Raw genomic sequence first — 13,449 nt, 5'->3', positions numbered from 1 at the left:
AAGGGAGGAAAAAGCTACGGAAATGGTAAAGACATCATGTGAAGATACGGCAAGAGGAAAAAAGGGGGCAAGGGACTGTGGGAGTTTCCTGGTGGCCTAGTGGTTAGGATTGTGGGCTTTCTTTGCTGTGGCCAGGGTACAATCCTTGCTCAGGGAACCAAGATCCTGCAAGCTGCGTGGCATGGCCAAAAAAGAAAAAAAGGTCAGCGGAGGAGAGTTGCAAAGGAGCCTGCAAAACTCAAAGGGCAGATGGAAGAGAAAACTCAAAAAGCAGAAGGAAATCCCTTCCAGTCGCTTCCCTCCCTGATGCCACTCATTAACAGGCACTTAACAAGAGCTCCAGGAGAAGAATCTGAAACAGCGTCAGAAGAGATGGAAGCCTCTAGAATGGAGGACCAAACTGGCATTTTGGAACAAATGAATAAAATGTGGAAAAGTAAGGGAAAGAAGAAAACACCACTCCAAGCTGAAATTCTGACAAGGAGGAACGGCAGGAAATAAACTCCATCAAGGAGACGAAAAGACAGAAGTTAACTGACAGGAAGACAAACGAAACCAAGGGAAGGAGAAATGCTGCCTCTGACAACAGATGCCCAACTAAAGAACTCGGGTGAATTACGGAGGAACTGTCCTGAAATGCAGGAAGACACGGACCTGCAGAGCACACGATCTTCCAGGAGGGAACCACAGAGACTCTCTAAGGATGGAGCCTCGGAGGCCCTGCTGAAGAGCTGTCATGCCAGTCAAGCTGGGGGCTCTTATCCTGCAGCGGGGTTCAAGGTGCACCCCCAGGAACACTCTCCAGAGCCTCTGTAGGGGGTTGGAAAGTGGCCAGTGTAGTATTTTTTAAGAGATGTACGACTGGTTCTGAAACTGTGACAGTAACAACCAACTTGCACTGGCAAGCATGTTACACTCTAAGCCACAGACCAAGACAGTGGCTCTGGCTGCATCAGGTAACCTCTCTGCAAAGGCAGAACCCGCTGCTGGGGTGTTGGGAGGGTTGCACCATCACCCTGGCCTTCCAAAAACCAGCAACCTGCTTTGGGACACGTCCCACCTTCTTGGGAGGGACAAGCTGGGTACATGTGCGGTGACAGTTTTTTGTGTGATGCAAGTCAGTTAAGCAACAACAATCAAATAGTTAACCAGCTGACTCCCGGGGATGTCACCGCGCATTTGGTGAGCACCATGGTCCATGGGGACCCTGCCTGAACACCTCTAGGGGATGAGTGGCTGATTTTTATTAATTCAACCTGGAATTTCAAGAACCTCACTGTTCCTACTGCTTCAACACTTCTGGATCTACTTCACGGAAGAGTAACCTTGAAATGACAGAGGAAGTGAATGTATCTTTAAGGTCTCACTTGTGTAGTTCAGGTTTTCTTGACATCAAGTAAATACAAGCAAAAATTAACTGGGTGAAAAGGCAGATGTAAAATGGAAACAGGAGACCCTAGAGCGCTATTTTGTGTTCATAAAAACACCTTCATTGCCATCCCTGATAAGCAGTGGGTCAGATTTATAAACTATAACTTGAACTTGTACGAGTTTTATTAATCGACCAGCACAAGGTATCAGAGGGCTACTGAAAGCATTTTGTAAAAATGGTACTGCTGCTCAAAGAGAAATCTGAGACTAATGTTTGAGGAAGTGATTTGTTGCTCAATAGTCATACTGAACTTCCCTTATATCTTAACTTCAAGAGCTTTGAGGAAAATGTAAACTGGTAGCTTAACACGTGAAACCCGCTAAGAGCTCTCCCCTCCAAATACCACCTTTTCAAGACAATAAACATGGAAGCCCTGGGCAGGTGTAGGCTGGCTGATCATCATCAACTAAGGACAGACCCAGATCCACCTTCAAGTTTTATTAGTTTTTCCTCTGTGGAGAAAAAAGGTGGGAGGCTTCCCTGGTGGCTCAATGGTTAAGAATCCGCCTGCCAATGCAGGAGACTTGGGTTCCATCCCTGGGTCAAGAAGACCCCCTGGAGGAGGGCATGGCAACCCCACTCTAGTATTCTTGCCTGCAGAATTCCATGGACAGAGGAGCCTGGCGGGCTACAGTCCATGGGGTCACACAGAGTCAGCCAAACTAGCAACTAAACAATGACAAAACAACCACCTGCAAAAATACCCTACTAAAACTGCTGTAAGATGGCATGATCACAACAGAACATGTCTCTGTAATCACGGCTGCAGAATCTCAGATACTGCGGAGTAAACCACACCCCGCAGCATCAGTGATCCCAGAAGGCAGGCAGGTCCCAGAACCTGAAGCATCCTTTCTCGTGATGGTGTTCAAGCGCTCTACGGTGGAAAGGGGACACTCGCTACACAGACAAGCCTGGACCTTGCCGTCCTCAGCTCACACTCTAGGTATGATGCCCATGCCTGGGCCTGTAGCCTGTTCCCTTGGGCTTGGAGCCCCAGACACACTCGGGCTGCCCTGGCTCCACACGCTGGGACTCTCCTGCAAAACTGTTTCGGGAAACCAGAACCTGCCCCTACCCACAAAGTTCATACACCATCCTCCCTGGAACTGGGTGCTTCTCCCAGTAACTCAGTAGCTGCTCCAACAGACAGGCAGCCTGCACGGCCCAAACCGCAGGAGACTCGGGGAGACCAGGGGTCTCACTGAGGCCCCTGGATCTGGCAGCTGAGCCATCAAACTCTGCTCTCAGGACAGACACACACTCCGCTGTCCCGAGAGTAGAGGTTGACAGAGAAGCCTGGCAGGCTACAGCCCATGGGGCCACAAAGAGTCGGACTGAGCAATTAACACACACACGGTGTGTTCCTAACCTACCTGGGGACTTCCAGTCAGCGAGTGATGCCAGGAACAGAGTGAACAAGACAGGACTTTTTTTTTTTTTAATATATATTTTCTTGGCCACACTGCACAGTACATGGGATCTTAGTTCCCCGACCAGGGATGGAACCCACACCCCTTGAACTGGAAGCATGGAGTCAACCACTGGACCGCCAGGGAAGTCCCCAGGATTTCTGACTGTCAAGGGCAGTAGGAGAAAAAGGAAAGGGATGAGGAGAGCTGGCTGCGTGGGGAATGGGAGGGGACCGGGCACCAGGAACAGACAGTCCGTGTCCCCTGGAACACACTGGGAACCCCCTGAGCAGATGACACAGGGGGGCGTCTGGTTTTGAATCAGCCCTCTGAAGGAGAAAACAGCCATTTCTCCAAAATGATGGGCACCTCCATATATTAATAGAATCTAATATTCAGGCACTCATCGGAGCGATTGTGGGTTCAGCTCCAGACCACCGCAATAAAGTATCAATCACAACAAAGTGAGTCACAAAACCTGGAAGGTTCCCAAGGCGTGTAAGTTACGTCCGTACTGTACCGTCATAGTCTTCTAAGCGTTCAACCGCATCATGTCTAAAAAACCAACATATGTACCTTAATTTTAAACCTCTGCTGAAAAAAAAGGCCGACCAAATCACCTGAGCCTTCAGCCAGCCACAACCTTTTTGCTTGAAAAGAGTTTGAAATCTTCCAAGAACTATCAAAATCTGAGACACGGAGGGAACAAATGCTGCTGGGAAAAACAGCACCAACAACTCGCTTGATGCAAGGTAGCCGCAAAACTTCGTCTTTTTTTTTTTTTAAAAGTGGGTATCTGAGAAGCGTCAATAAAACGAGGGATGGCTGGGTGACCAAAGAGGGAGGCTGTTGGCTGGACACTGAGCGCTCGCTGCCGGGGCTGTAGGCGAATGTTCCAGCATTGACTCCTGTCTCTGAAATAGTCTGGTGGTAAACGGAATATATTTAGTGGTGCACATCTGTTTCCTTGGGCAAAAACATACTTAAGGTTATTTATTTTTAGTGCCCTGCACATTTATTTTAAGCATCAAAAAGGATAAATTACACAAAGGACTGAGGCCGCAGGACACAGAGCCCAGCTGCTCACCTGGTGGCTTTAAAAAACGAGGCCAGGCCCCACTGGCCAGGGCCCGAGACATGCCCAGGGGCAAGCGCCTCAGCAAGGTGGGTGTGGGCGTGGGGTGGGCTGCCCTGCACCCACCAGGGGCCAACCAGACGGTGTCTCTGTCTCTCAGACGCGACTGCTCTAAACTAGTGTTTCCCGGTGTGAAAAGAACTTATTAAAAAAAAATTATTTGTGTCATGTGAGCTATATTTTTGAACACGTTTATTTAAAAATAAACATAGAACTGTCGGTTCACACAGTCCTCTGCATGCAACTCAGGTGCTTGTTTCAAGAAAACTAAAACGGGCTGGTGGCTGTGAGTTGGGATCCTGTGGAGAAACCCAGAGTCCTCTGCAGGTCACACCTTGAAGTGTGGACACACCGCAGGGCAGGGGTCGCAGACTGTCTCTGGGGGTGGCTGCCGGAGAGTCAATACTCCAGACCTTGCGGGCAGTAGCCTTGTTTGCGTGGGGCGTTTTGTTTTTGTTTATTCTTAGAAGACTATAGAAATGCAACAATGCCCCCCCACCCAAGGTCTGGGGTCAGCAGCCTGGGAAGCAGCCGGCACCTCCCCCTCCAGGCTTGCTCCCCCGGGAGAGAGACTGCTCTGCGATGGTCCCATTCTTGCCTTAAAACTGGACACAGGAATCCAGGGTTTGCACTTAGCAAAAGACTTTAAAACTTAAAAAAGAAAAAAGTGCATGACCTGTCACTTTGTATAAAAACAGCAAAAAGGATTAGTTTATTAAATTTTTTCTTTACCTTCTAGGAGTAAAAAGACATAATAGTTTAAACTACTGTGTGTCAAAAGCCCATATATATGTAACGTGGTTGTTTTGTAAATACATGTTTGTGCAGACTGCAAAAGAAGAGCGATGCATCCAGTCCTTCGACCGCATGGGCTGGGGGTGACCGCTGCGGGACAGCCGTCTGCCCTCGAGGTTCCTGCTGGGGACAAGGCCCTGAGCATTGGGAATGTCACCTCCCATTTCCGGGGGTGGAGCTGGAACACTCTCAGGAACCGTCTCATTCCCCTGGAAACAGTGTCAGGACTCAGGGGAGGGCGTCCAGCCGGTGTGTCTTAGGACGAACACGCTGGCAGGCAGGAGGGGGCGTCCTCTCAGACAGACCCAACAACTGTTGTCTAACATGCAGTCAAGTCATGCTCTAACTGGTAGCTCAGTCGGTAAAGAACCCACCTTTAATGCAGGAGACCAGGTTCGATCCCTGGGTCGGGAAGGTCCCCTGGAGGAGGAGATGGCAACCCGCTCCAGTCTCCTTGCCTGGAGAATCTCATGGACAGAGAAGCCTGGTGGGCTACAAGCCAGGGGGTTGCACAAGTTGGACATGACTTTGCTACTAAACCACCACTTAAATCTCAAAAAAAAAAAAAAAAAAAAAAACCCTTCTTGGGGCTTAACATTTCTCTAGAAAAAATGATCTGTCATTTCGACAGTAAAACTTTCAAGACCCCAGTCTCCTTTTTCCTATGAAGGAAGTGGTTTTGTCATCTGTGAAGTCAGGAGGTGTCTCAGGGAAGCAACAACCATGTCCCCCAGCATGCAGGCTACTACTGGGGGACTCTGGGGGTCAAATGACACGACCGAGCGTGTGGGGACGCTTCCCGGGAGAAGCCAGCGTGCACAGCTGCTCAGCTGCTCAGGTGTAAATGACCACCTGCGACTACAGCCATTCGTCCTGAAGCCTCGCCTCCTCTGGGGAGTGCCCGCCCCGACCGCAGGCGCCGTGCCCAGCTCTCAGCAGGCCCCCGGGTTCCCGCTGAATTAATTATAACAATACGGGACAGTGTGTTCAGAGTTCCAGACAACCGACTCAGAGACACATTTTGTCCTGCCAACTCTATCCATGCCAAAAACATAATCTCCTTACTCTTAATTTTACGGCCTTTTTTTTTTCTTGTTAAAAATGAAGCAGAACCTACTTTCTCTTTAGTTCTTTGAAATAAAGAAACGCGATAATTTTAGCATTCTTCGCCTGTTTTAAAGGCAACATTATCTGATCCTCAATATGGCTTACGTGCGAGGGGACAGTTATTTAGCATGCTGTTTACACAGATCAGGACGATGACAAGGGTCAATGATGTGTCTACGGTTAGAGACCGAGTTAGCATCTGCAATAATTCGAGGTGGCTGAACTGACTGACTGCTGCTTTACCTACTAAGCCAACCTACCAGCAGGCTCTTCATAAGGTTTCAGATACTCCTCATTAAAAAATGTTCATGTACTTTTAATCACTTGGTTGCAAGTAACATGGTAAAATTATGTGGAAACACTGAACTGGCTAGATTTCAAAACTCCTCAAATTTTATTAGCGTTTACAGATTTCGTTCATTGGAACATTAAGCAGCACCCAAGAACGCATTCAGAAATAGGCCTAACATCTGCTGAGCAGTGGTAGCTGACAAAATTTTTTTTTTAAAGTTTATTTGATTTGGAAAGGATTTTTGGAGCTGACAGTTTAAATGCATTTCGTATGTCCCAGAAAATAAAGGCTGGTATTTACCACATGGCTTGTTTCTAAGAAACGAAGTAAACATTCATTCTAAACAGTTCATTTTTTAAAAAGTGATTTAAGATACACAGGCTCCTGAGAAGGCTTTTATTGCCCTGATGATACGCACATCTGTCGGGGAACAATTCCAGGGGGTCCTCCAGGGACGCAGGGATTAACAGAGAGACGTCCAGCTCGAGGTGACCTGACCGCAGCAGACCCCTGCTTCCAGAGGAAGTGACCACGGCCAGCAGGTGGCATCCCAGCTAGGAACCGGCGGGGCACAGTGGCAAGGTCACCCTGGGCTGGTCACCCTCGCGGGGCACTGTCGGGCTGGACACACCGGGGAGGAGAAGGAGAAGATGGGGGGTGCTCCTCACCCTTTTTGGGGGCCCCCGGGGCGCTGAGGCACGTGCAACCAGAGAAGCTCCTGACCTCCCTCGCAGCCCAGACAGCAACCCCACCCCGGGGCAGGAAAGAACCCATGAACTCAGGCTCAACCCACACCACCGGGGATGTGGTCAACTATTTTTTTTTTTTTTACTACTTTTATTTACTTTTTATTTGGCTGTGCTGCGTCTTGGTTGTAGCAGGAGGGGTATTTGCTTGCAGCATGCCAACTCTCAGTTGTAGTATATGGGATCTAGCTGCCTGACTTGGAGTGGGGGCAGTCAAACCCGGACCACCCCCTGCATTGGGAGCAGGGAGTCCTAGCCACTGGACCACCAGGGAAGTCCCCAGCCCACTTTAAATTCTCTTCTTTTCTCTTGTTTCCAGATGACCACAATGTAGGTCCCAGGCATCTCATACAGAGCTCTGCTGTCCTGAGCTGAGCTGCACTTAAAGCTGGTGGAATAACTTCGCTGGTCATGGGAGCTTGGTCAAGGAACAGGCTGTCTGGGACAGGAGCAGAGAGCTGGGGGGGTGGGGGTGAGCATCACGATCTTGCTCCTGGTAGACATGAGGTCCTCAAGTCATACCAGGGAGAAGAGTTGAGGAGGAAGGCTGTTTACCTGGAGCAGAAGACACAGCAGCAAAGGAGCAGGACCCATATGGACCAGCTGCGCATCCCCGGGCCCCGGCCAGCTCTGCGCCAGCGCTAAGCAGAGTCGTCTACGTATTTACCTTCTCAGTCCCCGCAAACGACTCTCGGAGCAGAGGGAGCAAGTCCACATTCAGGCGGCTGGCTGACTCACCCCAGGCCGGGAGGACCGAGAGTTTAAGCGGCCAAGGCAGGGTGGGAACCCAGGCTTCAACCACAGGCAAGTGAGTCGCGGGCCTGGCACGGAGGCTCAGGGCTTCAAGGAGGAGGGCAGCCCCGTCCCTGGGGACACTTGGGCATCCAGGCACCCCAGCCGTGAGACCCCCCACCCCGTCCCTGGATGCTCTGGGGCTCCCGGGAAACATGTTGCTGCTCCTGGGTCACCAGCTTGCCGCCCTCCTGCGGTGGTCCTGCTCCATCCTTGAAATCACTCAGCCCTCCTCCCCTACCACACACCACGTCAGCAGTAAAGACGGCGCTGGGCATGTACAGGTCCCTGTCCCGGGAAGGCAAGCCAGTTCCCTTCTTCCCGTGGAACTGCTAAGTCTGTCAAACTCCGCACATCCGTACCAACAAGAGAAACAGCTGCAGGCTCCTTTCAGCAAGGTTTTTAAGAGTCGAGACACACCCGGTATACTTCCCCACACCCCGGGGCACAGTACAAAAGCACATCCCACGTTCTATGACTTACGTTCAGAAAGCCTGATTTCTCACCTAGACTTACACACATTATGTAAAGTTTTCCTTGACCAGCCGTTATCTTGTCCTACACCTTTCCTTACTTTAGCGAGACATTCAGGTTTCTTCTGTCCCCCTCTTCCGTTTCAGCCCCTCCTCTTTATGTGGAGGACTGTCCCTCTCCTCCTCCTACCTGGGAAGGACACGGGCTTCCCTCCCCACCTCCAGCACATCCCTTGGGGAAGACCCACCTTTCATTCTCTGCCTACACTCTTCGGACCATCCTAGTCTGTTCTGCTCGTCAAAGGAAGGGTGCAGAGCCAAAACTCCTAGATCCAAGTCCCTGTTTTCTGTTTTGGGGTGGTGGTGGGTGCTGCCACACATGTGGGCTGGAGGGACCTGAGAGCAGAGACAGATGGAGGCATCGCCCCCGGCACCGTCACAGCCCACCACCCTCAACATCTACCACTCCATCCGCTGGACGGTCTGATCTGTCTCAGAGCTGATGGGTCCCTTCCCCGCCCCCACCACCGGGAGGACAGCTGCTGGGTACCAGCCTTTCTGGGCCCCAGGTCCTCTGTGTGGCCCACGGCAGGAGACACGAGGGAGGAACACAGAGAGAGACGCCTGAAGTTCAAAGCCCTCGGGGACACCACGGTCTCCCAGCTGCAAGGGGACGCGGCTCAGGCTGCCCACGTTCTCCATCAAATCCCTGCATAATACTGGGCAGCCTGAGTTTCCTTCCTTTCTCTTCTTATCTTGAAGGGAGCTAAAAACAGCGGCAGACACATGGGGTCTGCGGCGGGGAGGCGGGGGTGCACGGTGGACATCGAGCATCCAAACACATGAGCTGGAAACTCTGACTACACGCCCAGATCATCCTTCGCTGGCTGCACCGGCAGCCATCAGCAGGGCACGGGCGGCAGAGGAGTAGTTCCCATCGGAAGTGAGTGACGGCTGTGTAGTTTCATCATCGGTGTGAAGGGCACATGTAAACCGACCAAATCTTTCTGATGTTCCAGGAGACCAGCGTGGGCCCGGCCAGCGAGGCCTGCGGCAGCTCCAAATTCTTCATCTCACTAAGAAGTAACGGGGCAACTTCAACAGCTCTGCCTCAACACCCAGGGTGTACTATACACATGCTGCTCTGGGTTAACTTTCCCTAAAACTGTGATCCATTCCAAACCCTCGGTACCTGTGGGCCAAAATCCAGAGCCGGCTGTCTTCATGACATGAGGGGAACATGGACTCAGACACGGGGAGGAGCCCCTGGACGACAAGGCACAGACTGCAGATGCGTCCGTAGGCCCAAGATCGCCCGGGGCTGGCAGTAACCAGGACCCGGACTCTCCCGAGTTCCCTCCGGCAACAGCCAGCCTGTGAAGCCCTTGCTCCCGGACTCTCGGCCTCTGGAGCCCTGAGAACACAGCTCTGGTTTCAAGCAACCCAGACTGTGGTCACTTGTCAAGGCAGCCCTAAGGACTTGGATACACACACGCTGTCTCACACACACACACACACACGATTAAAAATGTTATGTGCATGGCCCCCAAATTTTACTGTTTGTATTATTAATACTTCCGTGGATGTACAGGTTCCCGACTGAGTGACCTACTTTTGCATTGCAGGAAGTGTTAGTCGCTTAGTCGTGTCCAACTCCTGTGATCCCATGCACTGTAGCCGCCAGGCTCCTCTGTCCATGGGATTTTCCAAGCAAGAATACTGGAGTGGATTGCCATTTCCTATTCCATGGGGAATCTTCCTGACCTGGGATTGAACCTGGGTCTCTTTCATTGCAGGCAGATACTTTACTGTCTGAGCCACCAGGGAAGCCCTGTACATTGCTAATTCACTAATTATAAAAACACACATAATATTTAAATCTATTCCCTCATTTCAAATTGTATCTTTAAAATAATCTAAAGTGGATGCGTCAGCTATCTTTGCCACAAGAATAAAGTATCAACCAAAATGGATCACACAATGAATGCATGACAGATGTCATCCTCTAAAAGCGGACGAAACCTGCACTCGGGAGAAGCCTGGGGATGTGAAAAGAGAAGGCGCTGACCACCTTCTCCTTCTCAGGCATCCAGGATCCCCCCACCATGGGTCAGAGTAGCACTAAAGGATGGTCGTTGTCGTTCAGGTGCTGTCATGTCCGACCCCTTGCCACCCCACTGACTGCAGCATGCCAGGATTTCCTGTCCATCACCATCTCCCGGAGCTTGTTCAAACTCATGTCCATTGAGTCAATGATGCCTTCTAACCATCTCATCCTCTGTTGCCCCCTTGTCCTCCTGCCCTCAATCTTGCCCAGCATCAGGGTCTTTTCTGATGAGTCTTTCCATTAGCTCCAAAGTATTGGAGATGCAGGTTAAGCATCAGTCCCTTCCGATGAATGTTCAGGGATGAATACACTAAAGATTTTTTACATATTAATTAAAGCAAAAGGACAGCCCTGTGCAGACAGGAGAAGCGCAGGGAAGCCCCTGTGAGCTGTGTGCACAGAGCCCACAGCAACACACCTCCTATGGAAAGCTGCTGCCCCGTGGAGATGGCAGGGTGTCACTCTATAAGAGGCAAGGGGGGTAAATCGGTAAGCTTCCCTGGTGGCTCAGTGGTGAAGAATCCTCCTGCAATGTGGGAGACCCAGGTTTGATCCCTGGGTCGGGAAGATCCCCTGGAGAAGGGATAGGCTACCCACTCCAGTATTCTTGCCTGGAGAATCCCTTGGACAGAGGAGATGGAGGGCTACCATCCATGGGGTCCCAAAAGAGTCGGACATGACTGAGCGACTAACCCTTTCACACTTTCGATAACAGCAGCAAGGAAATGGGAGGGTCTCACAGCTCACCCAGAGTCCAGACCCCTCAGCCCAGCACCCACGACATAATACCAGCAGCTGTGCCCCGACCTGACCCTTGCTGCAGAAGTCACTGCAGATGCAGCTGAGCTGTGATGGCATCACTGGCTTCCGGCGCCCCTGGAAAGGATCCCTCTGCTCCCACATTCTCCATAAACCTGGGTGGCAACACGGTGCCTGAAAGCTCCAGAACATTCACTGCTGTCAAGCTTCTCGAGGAAGCAAGCATGGGTAATTGATGGATGTTAAGGCGTCTGGCAAGGGTTGAAAACGCTTTGCAATTACAGGTTCCCGGACAAGGAGCAAGGACTCTTTATGTGCCAAGGCTTTTCTCATGCATTTCCTTTCAGAAACAACAAATTCTGGGCCCCTCCTGCCACCACGTGGGACTTGCCCCGGCACGTGGATGTCAGTTCCCTGGTCTGGAGAAGAAATGCAAAGATGTACCCAGCCCGCCTGGTCCCAGGGTTGGCGGCCCTTGGGAAACAAGGGCTCATGGGGGGCTAAAGACTTCCAGGCACCAGGGGGCATCTGTTCACGGTTCTTCCAGGACCCGGAGGCCCTGACACATGTCCACGGTGGGCACCCCTGTAGGCTGCTGGCAATGCCAAGAATAATCCCTTGACCCGGAATCAAACAATGAGAACACAGGTGGCCAGGTGGCAGGGCCAGGCCCTGAAGGTGAGAGCAAACATCGCGGACACTCTATCCCCTGACCTGGGAGCCCTTGGGCACCGGCCCTGCTGAGGGGTGAGACACTTCCACCCTGCAGATGGAAGAAAGGACGTCCCGAGAGTGAACCCGAGATGCTTCCCCACTTTACAATGGATGTATTCTGAAAATCACATGACACCGTGAAATTCGCATTGTTAAGAACGACTGCCTGAAAAGTGGAGAAAGCGGGGCTTCTAAGAGGTCGTGTTTAGGTTCCCCCGCTGGGGATGGTTTTACTTTTGATGTACAAACACGCAAGAGAAAGGCTTCCATGTTCATCAAAACCTAAGGGTCTGCCACAAAGAAAGCACAGCGAGGCCCAAACGTGATGGCAGACACTGAAACGGCAAAAGTCACAATAACAACAAAACAGCACCACGGATGGGGGAAGCGGAAGCTGGCCACAGGCGGGAGAGCTGGGGACCCCCACCAGCCACACCAGACGTCAAGTCGGGCAGGAGAGAGGCCAGCATGCGGCCGTGAAACCGGGGCCCAGACCACGTAACCTATCTAGGACCTCCACCCCCGAGTGAAACCCAGGGTATCCCGGGCCCACAGGCAGCCTGACTTGAGGAGGTAGGGTCATCAACCTACACAGCCTGCCCCGAGGAATAAGTAGAAACCCAAGAAAAAAAGTCTCTAAAAGACTCTTGGGTGTAATCCAGGTGACCACGGCTAAAACCCACACTCAGACGCAAAGGCACAGGTACACCAGCACACCCGAGTACAGCGTCCAGGAGAGGAGAAAGGGGGCGCCTGTATCACCTCTCTAAAGCACACACCTGTCTAGCATCTGTATCCATCTTTCCGTGTCTAGGTATGCTTTTCCTCCTTGACTCCCACATCCAAGCCTTCACCTCTAATCTCCCTGAAATCATCATGTCGATATGGAAAACGAAAACATTCTCACGTGTCCACTGAGAATTCTGCAACGTCATGGCAGAGCCCCAAAGGTGGCCAGAGAATTCCACCTTCCACACGCTTCGCAATGATTACAAGGTGCCCAGCAACGAGAGTTAAATACTAGAACAGGTGTTACAGGGAACATGGGAAGCTACTCGGAACTACTGCTAAGAAGACATCTAAGGGACAAAACAGGGTGAAATGTTTAACTTAAAAAAAAAAAAAGGATAAGATGAAAACAAAATCGGATGGATAACACAGAACGAGGAGGCAGGGAGGACTACAGTACAGAGTTGGGTCTCTCCTCGCTCTTCAAACAAGACAAGCGCTGCCATGAAGGAAATGTATAGTTACCTGCATCCATATCTGCAAAGAATGGAACAGCCAGTAAGAAAAAGAAGGAACCAGAAATTCAGTGTCTCAGAGTTGGATTTTTAAAAGGTTACACGGAGAGAAAATATAATTTAGAAAACGGTGTGTGTACACTCTAGCTGGATTTGGGGGGACACGGAAGCTACCTGGTTTCCTAGCTTGACTACCATCGTTTTATTTAAAGCGAAAAACAAAACGTGGATATGTTAAACTGAAGAAGTAAAAGCCTCATGGCAAAATAAATAGCTTATTCTCATGCAAAAATGATTATTCCATGTTTACAGTACAATATAAAGGGGGAAAACACACTCAAACGTATGGTGGTGGTCATCTGAAGTGCTCGGGTCTGCGACTATGGAAAGGTCCATACAAATTACGTTATAAACTCAACATCCAAAGCGAAGACATGTCCA

The 13,449-nt window shown here is 50.8% G+C and overlaps 1 protein-coding gene across 12 annotated transcripts in view; it reads right to left on the bottom strand.

The window, feature by feature from the left end:
* The window catches only part of AGAP1 (ArfGAP with GTPase domain, ankyrin repeat and PH domain 1), a 559,406-nt gene that overhangs the window by 347,668 nt on the left and 198,289 nt on the right, over nt 1-13,449 (bottom strand). For 7 of the 12 annotated variants that reach the window (XM_025289491.2, XM_025289490.2, XM_044945329.1 and 4 more), the window contains exon 4: nt 13,019-13,030. The exons of the other annotated variants lie outside the window; for them this stretch is intronic. In XM_025289491.2, coding sequence (XP_025145276.1) covers nt 13,019-13,030 — 12 coding nt within the window. The remainder of the gene's footprint in view (nt 1-13,018; nt 13,031-13,449) is intronic. 12 annotated transcript variants of the gene reach the window in all.

Source organism: Bubalus bubalis, chromosome 6, assembly GCF_019923935.1.
Source record: "Bubalus bubalis isolate 160015118507 breed Murrah chromosome 6, NDDB_SH_1, whole genome shotgun sequence".
Lineage (NCBI taxonomy): Eukaryota > Metazoa > Chordata > Mammalia > Artiodactyla > Bovidae > Bubalus > Bubalus bubalis.
The sequence above is the reverse complement of the archived record's forward strand: the minus strand, read 5'-3'. Positions and strand labels throughout refer to the sequence as shown.